The 15,391-nt window shown below is 35.1% G+C and overlaps 1 protein-coding gene and 1 long non-coding RNA gene across 3 annotated transcripts in view; one reads left to right on the forward strand and one right to left on the reverse strand.

Annotated features, from left to right (window-relative positions):
- Positions 1 to 1,205: 1,205 nt before the first annotated feature.
- The window catches only part of LOC142105869 (uncharacterized), a 91,397-nt gene continuing 77,211 nt past the window's right edge, over positions 1,206 to 15,391 (reverse strand). For both annotated transcript variants that reach the window (XR_012679724.1, XR_012679723.1), the window contains one exon: positions 1,206 to 2,005. This is a non-coding gene — a long non-coding RNA (uncharacterized LOC142105869). The remainder of the gene's footprint in view (positions 2,006 to 15,391) is intronic.
- The window catches only part of TNIP3 (TNFAIP3 interacting protein 3), a 45,951-nt gene continuing 32,515 nt past the window's right edge, over positions 1,956 to 15,391 (forward strand). Inside the window, exons 1-4 of the mRNA XM_075189525.1 lie at positions 1,956 to 2,255; positions 3,393 to 3,472; positions 5,939 to 6,062; positions 14,656 to 14,742. Of these exons, the coding sequence (XP_075045626.1) occupies positions 2,241 to 2,255; positions 3,393 to 3,472; positions 5,939 to 6,062; positions 14,656 to 14,742 (306 nt within the window). The 5' untranslated portion in view covers positions 1,956 to 2,240. The remainder of the gene's footprint in view (positions 2,256 to 3,392; positions 3,473 to 5,938; positions 6,063 to 14,655; positions 14,743 to 15,391) is intronic.

Here is a 15,391-nt window from a genome sequence, read left to right on the forward strand (position 1 = left end):
TATAACCTATTGGTATACAGTTATTAATAAGGTGTTTTTACAAATACTGGCCATGTGTTTTGTCACCAGAGGTGTTAATTAAGGAAACTCCAGTCAGCACCTAGCTCCTGACTCCCATTTTGTCTTTTCTCAGAAAATGGAGTCTACTCTCTCCGCACCCGATTTGACCGGAAAGTAAAAGAAACTTCAACACAATGGTGAGAGAATATATACTTCATTTTCATTATAAATACCATAAAGGGTTTCCAGTGAATGACACAATGATCTCAGTGGCTTCTATAAAGAGCTGAAGCAGCTCCCAAATGGTTTTTGGAAATGTAAACAACAGAAAGAGGAAAAACATATGTGAAGTGAATGAAGGAGACTCACTGTGGCATCTACAAAAGTCTGACACACGAAACACCAGCAGACAACTTACAAAGGAAAGTGAAAAATCTGTTTAGCATACATGTAATCTTTTGATATTTGTGTACATTACTTAGAGGGTGAAATGCTTGGATATTCAGTTTGAATTAGCTGAACACCTAGCAAAAAATGTGAACAAATCCTTAATGAAGGTTGCGTAGTTCGTTCATTTTATAATATCATACACAGGCTTATGTAGTACATGCAGATTTTGGGAAATGTCTTTTTATTTACTTTTTACTTTGTTACTTTGTTTTATTTATAAACTCTATTTCTATCATGTAGCGACAGATAGACTTATATTGACCGTTTAACCCATTACAGTTGAATAGTTTTACTAGGTTGTAAATGTATAAATCCTCTTCTAAATCAACAGTCACAATTTATTTGCTCTTGAGAAACCCAACATACTCTTCAGAAAAATGTTGAGCCATTCTAATAAAATATCCAACCAAGCCGCATGTTCCTGCCCCTCTTTACGACCTCTCCAATTAAGATGAGCCTTTTGAAGCACAAGACCATTGACAGGTACAGGGGAGCAGTCAAGATTGCAGGTAAAGCTTGAATGATAATATATCTCCTATCAGTAAGTAATTTTACTACTTATCGGTACCGCTACACAATTTGATGCAATTTTTGCATACAGAACATAATTATAGTTATTGCTCAGAAGCCACAATTACTACTATGATGGAATCATTTAACCTATCCTCCTTCCTTTTTATATGCAAATAAGGACTCTCATTCTGGTTTTCAACAGAATTTGTATTTAATAAATCATGAAATACAGATTCAGTGCATCTCTATTATTACATGGGACATGACATTAATAGATGTTAATGTCAAACATATATTATGTTTCTTGGAGCAAAACAGACGATCAGAAATGATCTTTTACTGTGTTTACCTAGTGCAAGCTAAGCATTGAAAACAAAGGTCTGATTGCTATGTCCTCAGTGAAGATTTACAGCTTTGATCCTTTATATCATTACAGTACGTGCACTATATTTGTTATTCCAAACTACAAGTGCTTGTACAGTGATGCTTTTATGATCTTAGAAATTGTGAAAGATTGTGTAAATATAGTAGAAGGGCTTGAAAGGAGTTATACAAATTTCTAAGACTTTGGGTTATATTTGTAATGTCACTCAATAGCAGCAGAGTAACAATTACAAAGCACTAATTTTAGTTTCAAGAATTGGTCACATTCTCAACTATTCCTAAGACATGCAACAAATTCAAGACATGCAGTTACAAATAACAGCACAAGCGCTATATCACTGCGTGGGTAATTGTACCTTCTGTTAAACATATTTAATTAAAACACACAGCAGTTTTACTAATAATGTGTTTCGGTATATTGACATTTCTGGAAATAAAGCAGATTCCTTGAAGCAGATGAAACAATTTAACTGTCTTACAGTAAACTATACTGAATGAGCAGTGACATTTGTGTGCACTGATACAATTGTTCCAGTGTGGAGGCTGAAGGGTTTCCTCTAGTGATTCCCCATAAGCTGTAGGTGTGTGTTTCTTTGTTTACACAGAGCAGGAGGGAATCCTTCATACAGATGTATTAAGTGCACTTTCTGTTTCATATCTAAAGAGAAAAAAAAAGGTGTGGGCGAGTGCCTGAGAACATAGTAATGTCGATAGTGGTAGAAATGTTTTTTTAATGTCTTTTATTTAGGGGGTTTTCTCAGTGCAGGGGCGGTTTGCCTTTTTTAATATATAAAGTCTGATTAATTACTTTATTGCCAATAGTCATATCAACTTAGAGCTGCACATCCAGCTGTCAGAAACTTGTACAGTGGATTATACTGGTGGAGAGCTAGATGGAAGACAAAATCGTAAGTTGTAAAAACATCGCATTTTACTATATTGCACTCAATAATTTACTCAGTAATTTAGCTTAAAGCAAATAAATGATTAACTCTTTCTATTTGACAGCCAGTACTGTGATGATGCAGCCTAAACTGTACAGTAGAAAAATAACATCATATCAAGTACCTATAAATCTATAAGAATGTTTTGCTTGTTTTTGCTTTTTGCTTTATATTGGACTTTATTGTTTGGGTTTGCTTTTCACTCATATATTTTGTTTACAGAAACTTACTTCTATAGCAGGCATTGGAAATTGCATAAACTTGAGGATTTGTAATTCTACAACAGCAGGATTTCCGAATTCTATAATTTAAGATATTCTTAAATTCATATGTGGTCCATTTTAGGCTTTTTCGTGTATTTTTTACTTAAAATTACTGTGGATCGCACGTATAATTTTGTGGATGTTACTGATGCTGCAGAACTGAACAACATAAGGATTCTATCTATAGGCATTTTGTGTCCACCTATGTGCATTCTGTGTCTAGCAGCATAGATGGATTTTATAGTTTTAATTTGAGGAATATGCTGTAGTGTTTTAGATTTATTTTGTTGCGCTCAAATAGTTACGGAAACGTATAATTAAAATATGAAATATGGTATTTACTTATGTCTTACAAGTGATACACAATGACATTTCATAATGTATTCCATTAGAAAAAATGTTTTTTACTGTATTTACCTACAGTACCACCATAGTATACGAAAACCAACTTCTGAGTACCTTATACTATTACTGTCTACAAAGAGGTTTTTCTGCTTACAAAATGGTTGTCATTGATAACAAAATTATATTTTAACACCCAGTGGTCTAAGTGGGTGTGTATATTAGGGTATGTCGGAATGCCATATCGCTACTTGTCCTACTGCCTTCTTCATAAAACTATCAAATTCCATTTACTTACATTCTCCATACAGTCACTTCTACATTTCCTTACCAACACTTCTAAATTTCCACTTCGACCACTGGTAACACCTATAAGGTCTTAGAAACATGTGTAGCAAAGGACTTGTAGCTCATTATTCTAAGGACCATATACTTGAATTAAAGTACCCCCATTAAGTCATACTTCCATATTAAAACCCTTGTTTTGCTTTTTTAGACATCATGTGGACAAGATGGGAACAAATGTCAACTAAGTGGATTAAAATTATTCTGGAATGAAAGCATAGACTCAGAAAGGTATGTACTATTTATTTAAACACATACGGTTAGGATAAGCTTTCAATATATAATTTGTCTCATGAAACTATTAAAATAATATTATTAATATTATTGTCAACAGTATTTGATTGTTTGATTATTCATGATTATAAGGGGAACCTTTAATCATTTGATTTTAATGCTTGTATTGTAACTTTGTTTATATTCAGTGCACTGAAAGTAATGTGTATAATAAATCTACATTAACCAAATCTATACACCTAGGATTATCATATGTCCAAATCATTGCACCTGGGAGTACCTTTGCATCTATTAAAATAACATTGTATAGATCATTACTTGTTTAACTGTTTTGTAACTTTTTCAGCCATGTAATACCACTCCATTAATGTATGAGTTACAGTTATCAATTTCTCTCTTCATTGGTCATCCGATCCCTTCCTCTGGAGATATCATAACTATCCCCATGATAATGACTTTAAGAAATGTCTTCCTATAATGATATAAATCACCATAAATATATCCATTTAGTCAAAAGTGAAGTCTAATCTACAAAGGTATCAAGCAGTATATGTAAGTGTTTTGGTATATATTATTCCAGTCTGAAAAAGATCATTAACCAGGCAAAAAATTAGCACACATTACTTGACTTTTCAGTGAATTCTCCCACCCCTTTCTTTCCCTGCATGTTTGCCCCCCTCACCCTTTTTCCTCTGTCTCCCACCTTCCACCTTTATATTCCAGCTGTGCCCCGCATTTCTCTCTTACCTCTGCTAGAGTCTGCGACTACTCTCTTAAAACATTGTTGCAGTGTGACAACATCATGAGAAAAACAAAATAAAGTTTTGTGTAGTCCCGAAAAATCATGGAAATATAAAATAGCTACAGTGTGTAACTGTCAATTTTTCTTACTGCAATATTATTAAATAAACAATATGTTTATTATCCATCCCTATCACGTCTGGTTGCAGGTTCAGTGTACCTGGGGATGTGGAAATGCATTCCGGTTCATTTTCAGGGAATTTGTCCCGGATTGTGAAGTTTTCTGCTCCTGGCCCTTGGGCAGGGACTGGCTGGCACATTTTAGTATGTAGGGTGAAACTCGGCTCAGCAGACTATTTGGAAAATTTTGAAGGAAAAAGAAATGGAGGTAGTCCACTGACCCAGCCTAAGGTAGCCCACTATGGGACTGGCCCGGGGGACAAATGCCTGCTGCCCCTCAGTCCAACCAGCCCCTGCCCCTTGGTGAATCTGCTTTACCCTCTGGAAGTTAAAGGATAACTTTCTGGTGCTATGATCACTCTTTGGGCTAATGAGAGAGCTTGCTGCCTATTTACAATAGGATCTAGCCCTTCTGTGAGTATAATTCAAAATGTGGTTCTCATGTAGGGAGAACAAAACAATAAAAATAAACACATAAAAAAAAGTTACAAAAAAAAACCAAGCGTAACAAAATGAACACAAATATCATAGCCCACATAAGTACACAAAACCTCTAATAAGGCTCACATATTTAGTATCCCAATAAACATAAGAAGTCACAGAATACATTTACAGGTATCATTTTAAGGTAACACAAATTGGGGGGAATTTATTTGGCCGCATTACTGTAAAAAGTAACGCGGCCTGCGCACTATTACTCTGAGCTGCGAGCAGCAAGCCAGGCTAAATTTACTGTAATAACGGTAATAGGTTTAACGCTGCGCTACTTCGGGGGGAATTGAATTCCCGCCCTTGTGTGAAAATAGCAAAGGACTGGATTATAGTTTAGTGTCATTTTTCTGTTTACAATTTTACATGACTGTGTTTTCGGTTGTTTCACAAGTACGCACAAGTGTAAAACAATTCATATGTGGTATTTGTGAGCTTGACATACCTTTGCTTTTAATGGGCATTACATGTATTACATTGAGTTTGCTCGAGATTTTTAGATGCAAACAATGGTTTTGTACAATTTTTTTTAAATAATATGTTTAAAAATCATTTGCAGGAACATTGGGTCTTATGTAGATTTGGACGCAGTTTACCCTTAAAATGTAAGTGTATCTTGCTCCATTTAGAAGATGTAATTACTTGCTATTCAAAGCACCACATATCTTAATATAACTGTGGCTCTGCATAGTATGCAAAATGCATTTATTTCAGTAAGATCATAAGTTTAAACTTCCCCTCCTGACAGCTGCCATATATTTTATAAATTGTGGCGAGAAGGGATTTTTATTGATGCAATAAAAAAATCACCCTTATCTAGGCAATGCTCAATAAGGCTCTTAATTACATCCCAAAATCATAAAAGCAAACACTTCTTATGGTTCATAGTTGCCATACGTTCCAAATATAGTTTGTCCTAACTTGAGTTTTAACTTTGTGATGAACCCCCACATAATGCCAGTGAAATTTGAACCTGTGCTATGCGAGAAGAGAGACAGATTCAGTAAGACTTCTGGTGGTATAAAAACTTTTTGAATGTATGTTTGCAAACAGGTGTGACAGCATAGAACTTAACACTCTTATCAGAAGACAGATTCAGCAAAAAAAGATCAATAAAGAGGAGGAAGGTGTTTCAAGACAGCAAATCCTATACCAAAGTTCTTTATGTACCCATAAGGTGAGCACACAAGAAAAATAAATGTGTTTTTCTTATTGTTGATTTTAAAAAGTTGTTTCCCATCTTCATATGATCTTGAATTGTTACGTTGTAAATGTATTTCTACAACTTATACATAATATATAGTGTGCTTTTTTGGTTCGGACTCGTATCTATTATTCACCAAGGGTGGCATATCATTAAAACAGAGGGCCTGATTCATTAAGGAACGTAAGGCAAAAAATGAGTATGTTTTCTCCAGGACAAAGTCATGTTACAATGCAAGAGGTGCAAATTAGTTTTTTATTTTGCACATAAGTTAAATACTGTCTGTTTGTTCATGTAACACACAAATAATTGATAGCTTTAATTATATACTGAAATTTAAAGTTGATCTAGGACATGTCCTACCCCAAATATAAATCTGCCCCCACATTTTAAATTTACATCCCCCCTCCAACACAACATGGTTTTGTCAAGGTGCAAAGTTACTTATCTATTTTGCTTTACTTTCCTTAATGAATCAGGCTCAGAGTTTTAATTTCATTACCCTTGGCAATGACATTGATCAGCTATGCTCTGTGCCTAAGATATACCTGTATCAACAGAAAAATGATGTGCCTTACCCAATGGCAACAAAACAACAGCTTTATTTGGATTATATAATGGACTTTTTAAAAGCAGAATATTATAAAATTAGAAAAGGCTAACAATAAATGAATAAACTGGCCTTAAACAGCCCAGAGAATATCTAAAAATAACTCTTAATGCATGGTGGAATAGCAAAAACTTTTTTTTAATTAAATATAATACATCCTAATACCCTAATACATTAATACACATATAATTTTATATATATATATATATATATATATATATATATATATATATATATATAAATATATATATATATATATATATATATATATAACATTTTGTAGATTTTGTAATGACCATTTACATTAAAAACAAATCATAAATACCAAGCACTTTATATAGGCATTTTATAAACCATTGAGTCAGAAAATGTTCGGTTCATTCTGATATGCACTTAAAATAATATGTGCACCTTTAGTACTTTAATATTTTTAAGGGTATATCGCTGTAATTTTCTCAGATAGAGCAGTAAAATATGTTTTGATTTACGTACATTAATGATTGCACCAAAAAGCAGACTCTATTTTAGTGAGCAATATGCAAAAAATATAATGGCATTTAGTCAAGACACAAATGACTCATTTAACCCTTTCATGACCGGGGACTATTTCATACTTTCGTGATCAGACAGCATTTCATGGTTTTGATATGTGTTGGCTGATCTGACAATTATTTGGAAACTGCTTTATGTACTCCAGTACAGTTGACATTGTTTTTTTTTTTTTTGTGGGACAGATATTATATTTATATAGTTATATTTTTTTCTTGCTGTAACAATGGTATTTGATTTATTTTTATTATTTTTTTATTTACATTTAACCAGGTATCTTGTCTTAAGTCTCCCTTATTATCAGCATTGGTACATTCAGTGTAATCCAGATCTACCAGCAGCTGACATGTCAAAATACTTCCCAACATTTACACAGTTAAAATCTTCAATAAGAAATCTCTTTTTCCCGTAATTTATCAATAATATTTTCCCGTCAGGTGCCCCGATGATACTGGCCCAGAGTGGTAAGGGTTAACTTACCGATTTGACAGGCCAGTTTCTGCGATAAGCTCATCTGTGAGCTAGCTAGAGAGAACTGAAAGCCCAGATTTGGCTGTTCAGTTCTACTAATAAAAACTGTATGTAAATGTTAAAAAAAAAATCAAGAAAATAGATAAAAAATACTATCAAAAAATGTAAAAATCATTAAACATTGAAAAAATGCTTTATTTAATAACAACAATTGAAATTGTCTGTTCACTTCACTGGAACCCAAGCTTGTCATGAACTACCTGGTTCTGAATATTGGGTCGGAGTGTGCAGAACATAATTACCATATTACCATATTAAGGTACAGGGAATAAATGGCACCGCAGCACAAGTACATTTGCCAGAATTTACAATTGGTAGTCTGTAAAAGGCTAAAGCAAATTGATTAAGGACCATTTCTTTTTTAATTCTCTTTCTGTTTAAACATGGTTTTGAACTTTTCTGTTTAATATGATGTACTTTTCATTATGTACTATGTTTTACTATTAGTCCCTTCATGATGGGGGTATTTTATACCTTTGTGAACAGATCACATTTCACAGTTTTGCTCTGTGTTGGTTAAACCAAAAATCATTTTTTAACTGCTCTGTTTTCTTCCAGTAAATGTCACATTGCTTTTTGTTTTGGGACAGATAGGGCTATAGTGAAATATATTTATTTTAAGTGCATTTTACAGGGAGGAACAGGTATAATTAGCACAAAATCACTTTTACCATGATTCTTCCTGTAAATACATTTACCCAATTAGTGCAAACATATAAAGTTACACCAAAAACTACCCTTCTAGTCCCCCAAGTATTGCAATGCAAATAAGTCTACACTTTGTAACGTGAAAGAAAGAAAAAAATACTGTTCATTTTTTACAACTTTTATTTTTTATTTTTTTTTATCAAGGATCTTGTCTCATTTCTCTTTTATTGTCAGTGTTGATAGATTCAGTGTAATCTATATCTACCAGCAGCTGACTTGCAGTCACTGTTGGATGCAGACAACATCTATCTATCAGTGCTGACAAGCAGGTGAGATCCGAGACAGATCTCCCCAGAAGCTGCTAGGGCTATCCTACACATTGTGTAACACACCATTCCTGTACTGTGCCAGTAAGCTGTACACAACATTCATGTACCACCATGCTATGTACAGTGATCAGGTGGCCAGGAACTGGACCCAGGCTGTCCACAGAGTAATATATAAACTTGTCACAAAGAGATTTATACAAAATAGCAATCTAGTCATAGAAATTTCATAGATTAATGTACAATTATGTACCTAGGCCATCGTAATAACTAAGCTGTTTATACATTAAATTTAATACAATTGTATAAAACCGAGATGGAAATGGACTTTGAGATAATACCTGACAGAAAGCTGAGTGACAGCACTCAGTACAAGGCTGTTGCTGCAAATAATTATGACAGGTGCTAATTGCAAGTGATAAAAGCTTAGTGCTATCATTGTAAGCGTCACTCATTAGACTACATTTTGAATATGGGGTACAATTTTGGAAACTACCTCTGAGTATTCAGAAGTGGGCATTCTCCTTACCAACGGGAAATAAAGAGTTAACTGATGAGGACCGATAGGTTTAGCTAACTTATAAACTAGGTTTACATAAGTTGGAAAAGAGAGTGCCCTAAGGGCAACTGAATTAATATGTATAAAAATATCTGATATAATACAACAATTTGTGTAATTAACTTTCTGTACGAAGTACCATACAGAGGCCAAGAGACCATCAGTTGTGAATGGAACATACAAGGATTCACCATCTTTACTGTAAGGACAGTTAAGCTGTGGAATTCCTTACCAGAGGAGGTGGAGATGGACAATACAATAAATTAATTTCTGCAGTAATACGTTCATGTCCTATAAACATTTATTTGTACTATCACAATACAAAAAAAATTAGAAACAATAAAGAAAATCCAGACATTCAAATATAATAACAAGGGCAGTTTAAAACACTAAATAAATTAATTAACCACCAATTGCAAGACCTTCAAATCTAAATAGTTTACAAAATATGAATGTACATTTTTACATGGGTGTAATGCCTACAGGACAAAATGAAATGAGCAGTTTAAATTTAGAAGAAAACTAATCATTGATGTATATAATTCTTTATTTATTGCTTGTCATACATCAAATAAACAGATACATTTTTATAATACATGTCTGTGATCAGTAATAGGAAAAGAAAAAATATATATTTGTTATTTAAACCAGTAGGGAAATTATTGTAAGAGGGAATGGGAAGTGGAGAGTAGGTCACTTGGACAGACATAAAGGGAGGCCATGGTCCAATGTAGAGAGGGCTGTGGGAGAACCATTGTGATGCAACAAGTATAAGAAATGTATTAAACACTATTAACGATTAATGTACCTCTCTATTGTGAGGGAAGTGTAGGGTTATGATGGGAGGTGGAGCCTAGATGAGAGCAGTTTCTTTCGGCCAACTTAGCTAAGCAGCTGTAAATTAGGTAAACTTGTCCTAAACATTTTCTGACCTGAAGAAATCATGTCCTCCACGTCTATTCTACTAAACCGCTCAGATATGGATGAAGGTCTTTCAGATTTCCAGTGAACCAGATTTACAGCTTAGTCAAATGCTTCAAATCATTGGTATATAAAACGCACACTTATTTGTGATATATTACTGTTTCATTTATAGTTTTGTTGATATGTTTAATCTTTCTACAATTACAGGACTATACAAATATAAACGTATAATAACATATAAAGAATAAAGACAAAATTAATTGTTCAGTTCTTGACTTTTCACTGAACTTTTCTTAAGTATAATGTTGGACTTTATTTATCCACCACAAACAGCAAAATCCACATTCCAGATTGTAGGAAACAGCCAAAAGCATACGGATATAAGACTAAACAGTAAAGCAGTGATTTCCCTTTAATTTTGCAGTGACACGGGCTACACCCCAATGAACCCAACATCCATCTTTATACAGCATTTTAATAGTTTTACATTTTCTAAAAAAAAAATTACTTTTAAAGGAGGGTGCTATTCACTGCTGATATATGCACACTGTTCTTTCAGACATGGAAAGCTACAATGTATTATATCGTAACAGCACCCTCTGCAGACACATGATGAGTTTTATCCAGTGCACTATATTGTATATCATCTTGTACAGTAATATCACATATCTGGAAAAACACACAAATAGACAATGGCTTCAAATGAGTGCAGATAATCTGAATCCTGATTACCTTTGTGTCTATTTATAAGTATTTACTAAAAGCTGTTTGCATGTGTTAATGGATTTGTCATGATTATATGTGAAATGTTACAAGGTGAAGGACACCTAATAAGAATCTTACCTTTGGAGCTGCACCTTGCCACTGTGGCTTTCTGTTATTATTTTGCTTGGTTCCACTCGTGGCATATTTGGTGGAGTGTGGAGCTGTTAAGTATATGAGTCATATCAGTCCAGCTCTGGGGAAATATAATCACTTTGCCAGCACAAGAATTATGCAAATTATCCCTGCTGCTGTCTGCCATGTCTACTCAAGTTATTAGAATTTTTACTCGATAATAAGATTAGCTGTAAATTTGTTACAGATTTGTGGTTTACATATTTCGAATCATCTTACAAAACAGCAGAATGAAAATACTGGACAATATGTAAAAGCTGAGTCACAGTGTAACAGTAAAATTTACTAAAATTATCTATAAGTAAGTCAATTAAAGTTTTCTCTAGGTGTAGTGCACACCATTTAAAGCAGGATATTTCTTTTAAATGTGTCTTACTCTTACTGGTATATTTTATTGTTGTGTGAAGACTTCATTGATGGTTTGGTCTGATGGCCATATGCAGTCCTTCACCACAGCAAGCTGGTGGTTATGGGCAATACGAGACCAGAGGGGCCCCCAAACACATGGGTGTTGAACACAAGTTGTGTGGAGTGGTGCAAAATAGTAGTGCAGTGCAAGTCATCATCATCATCATCTATTTATATAGCACCACTAATTGTGCAGCGCTGTACAGAGAACTCTCTCACATCAGTATCTGCCACATTGGAACTTACAGTCTAAATTCCCTAACATACACACAGACACAGACAGACAGAGAAAGACTAGGGTCAATTTGATAGCAGCCAATTAACCTACTAGTATGTTTTTGGAGTATGGGAGGAATCCGGAGCACCCGGAGGAAACCCACGCAAACACGAGAAGAACATACACACTCCACACAGATAAGGCCATGGTCGAAAAGCAAACTCATGACCCCAGTGCTGTGAGGCGGAAGTGCTAAACACTAAGCCACCATGTTGCCCCAAGTCAAGTCAATAAAGAAGTGTTGGGCGCCAGACCATCTCATGATAAAACAAGTGAAAATGTATTTATACTTCTCCTCCTGCATAATAAGATTAACAGTTGCAATGAAATTAATTCACTTCTCGCCACACTCCTCCTCCTGCACCAATCATATTGGTTACAAGTAGCAGTACCACTGTGTTGTAGGAACAGTGGTTCCACAGCATGTCCAGGCTCATTTCCTCTTACGTGCAGGCACACAGTGGACTGAGGATTGGAACTTCTTGCACATATCCTCCATTCAGTGTAACATTGCAAGTTCAGCCACACTGCTGCAGTGACCCTCTTGCTATGGGAGCACTTCTCAGGGGCTATCACAATGAAGTCTTCTCCCCTCTTTCTTATGAGAGTCCATTTGCACGTGTATCACCTTTTGAAATCCTGATTCTCCATGTTGTCAACAGACAATGTTTCCCCCTACTAATGCATGGGCTTCTTTCACTGCCCTCTGTGTCTCCCCCTCTCCAAACACTGGGACCTCTGATACTGGGGGCTCTCTTTATCAAGGCTCTTTTGAGGGGAGCTCTTTTTATGGGGGCAATTTCCCCTTTGCTATGTCAACAGCTCACGCAGTTCTGTCATGAACCCCAAAATACCGGTACCTCCACATGGGTTGAATAAATTACATAGGCAAATAGTGGGTGAAAGACGCACCCTTTTATTATATATATAAAACACACAGCACACAAAATAATAGCAAATATGCAACAATTCCAGAGGGTTCACGACACTGCAAACTGCCCACTTCTATACCTCACCAGCATCTTTGTCTCAGAAACTTTGATATGCAATTCCACCTGCTGAGCCAGGCTCTACACTCTACCCATGTGGTAGTATCTCAGCTTAACGTCCTCCTACTTTTGGCAGGTCCACACCACCAGTTGGGATTGGATTTCCACTTACTAGGGACTGCCTGTGGACCTCTCCCAGTCCTCAGCCCACTTGTGTGGCCCGAGCACATCTGCTAAAGTAGGATGTGTGCTGCCGGCATATAGATGCAATGTCCAGTAGGAATATTACACAATTGATAGTACACAAACAACTGGCATGTTTAGAGAATAGTAGCAGGTAAAACTGTACAATGTATAAAACAATCCAAGCAATATAAACCACAGATTGGACGAGAAAGTTTGTCCAGCAGGCTGAACCCATAAATTCAATTTCCTGACACTCCCAGCTCATCACACATACCTATTATGATGATAAATATACACATACAATACAAATGTTTATAATAAAATATAGGTACGATATCTGTCATCTGGAATGACTGGAACTTTGGGGCTTCAGGAGAAGTGTTACCACAAAGTACATCTAGAAATTACCACATTTAGACATTGCTGCTGTTTTACCAACACTGTCCCTTAATCCCTTAAAGTGTAGGCAGTGTTCTTCACAATGACTTAATTATCATGTCTGTATGTATAACATACTCACAGTACCAGCGATTATTTAACATTTTTCTTCCTGGTTTTTGAGTCTTTCTGTATAATGTGGTTTCCGGATAGTCAATCCTGTACCTGCTATATACCTTTATGTAATTATTTTTATCTCTGTGACTTAACAGACAGTATACCTGCAGCAGTGCCTTTGTAGTACAGTGTCTTAGTGTTATGTCTGAGAGTACAATACCACTTAATATATAGGCAAACCGAGAGGGGGGCGGGGGTTCCTAGTGCCTGGAAACCCCCCATCCAAGCCTAGGGCACTGTATAATTGAGGTGGCTAGACCCTTCTCCCGTTTCATACAGCTCTGCTTGAAAATGGAGAGCTACGTGCACCTAACAATAGTGCACGCAGTATTGCCCATGTATATTATGGGAATAGGAAGAGTTGGAGAGCAGCCAAGCACTGTCTAAAATTATAGCAAAGCCCCCATGCATGCTGGTCACGCCCACTGGCGTCGTGGTGTGGAAACCCCCCTCTACAAATCCTGCGTTTGCCCCTGTAATAAATGTGAAATGTCTTGAATATATACACAATAATAAAATTAATAAATGTGTTCTGTTGTATTTCCAGACTGGTACCAAGAAAGGGCTCCATATTTCAGTCTATGATCTACTCAGTGAGGTTTTAGACAGAAATTTGAGATAAAATTTAAAGTGTTCCTTTTTTTACAGTTTTGAGCCTAATGTTAATAATACAGCATGACTAAATCTAATAGCAATGTGAAGTTATTAATACCACATACCATTGTTGAAAAAATAGCTGCTATAAGACTTTGTTGCTCCTTTTGTTTCCTAAATGCTTTAGGCATTATTTAAATAACGTTTGGCGTGGGCAAAAGTTCCTGTGACATTGAGGTCATGTGACCATTAAGAGGCAATGTATATACAGAGCTTGCTCCTGTCAGAACATGGGCTCTAAACACCTTCATTAATAGTCAGAACTGCTCAGAATATAGCTAACTTCATGCAAACATTTAAAAAGGTGAATATAAAAGAAACTACACAGCTGTACAACACAGTAAATGTAAAGGTGTCTAGTTATATCTTGTCTATTCAGATATTCTCAGTTTTGTGTGCGTACATATAACATATGTTTTCATATGTTCACATGCTCGGTCATTTCATTTACAGTGCTTTATACAATCAAGAAAGCAGAACAATATGTCCCGAGAGGAATACGAGAATAGAATACAAATTCTAGAAAAACAGAGAGCCGAGGTAATAATTCTCTTCATCATAATGTTTTGTTTTAAGTTCACATTACAGAAGCAACCCTGTAAGTTTTTAAATAATTATATTTTAATTTTGGAGTTCTTGTTTTGTGGCTCATTTTTCAGTACACTGTGTAAAATAAATAAGATGAAAGGCTGTATTCCAGGATATTGTGGCCCAATATTTTAACGTTCAAAGAGTTTTTGAAAGCACTGCCACTGTTTTTAGTGGTGTATGTTTAGTTATTAAGCCTGTGAATAATTAACAGTTTGTGAATTTAATTATAATGCAAACCATGTATTTTGTTTTTCATTATTAAATACTTTGCATCATTCATTCAATATTTGTTTTGTGTACCACATTAACAAATACATTTTGTTTAAAGTTTGGCATTAAATATTTATCATATGTAAAAGGAAACTACAATGTGTCTATTTTGATATACTGTATAATCAACAACAATTATGATCTTCAGGTATCAAGTATACACATTACTTGTACTATTACAAAGACTAAAACTCTATATTTAAATAGCATAAGTTATTCTTCATATAATATCCACTATAATTTTCTGTTGTACCGAAAAATGTTTTGCAGTGAAATTTGTGTTTATATAATTTCTTTTTTCAAGCCTATCAGCCTTCCTTCAAACTCC

Source organism: Mixophyes fleayi, chromosome 1 (genome assembly GCF_038048845.1).
Source record: "Mixophyes fleayi isolate aMixFle1 chromosome 1, aMixFle1.hap1, whole genome shotgun sequence".
In the NCBI taxonomy this organism is placed as follows: Eukaryota; Metazoa; Chordata; class Amphibia; order Anura; family Limnodynastidae; genus Mixophyes; species Mixophyes fleayi.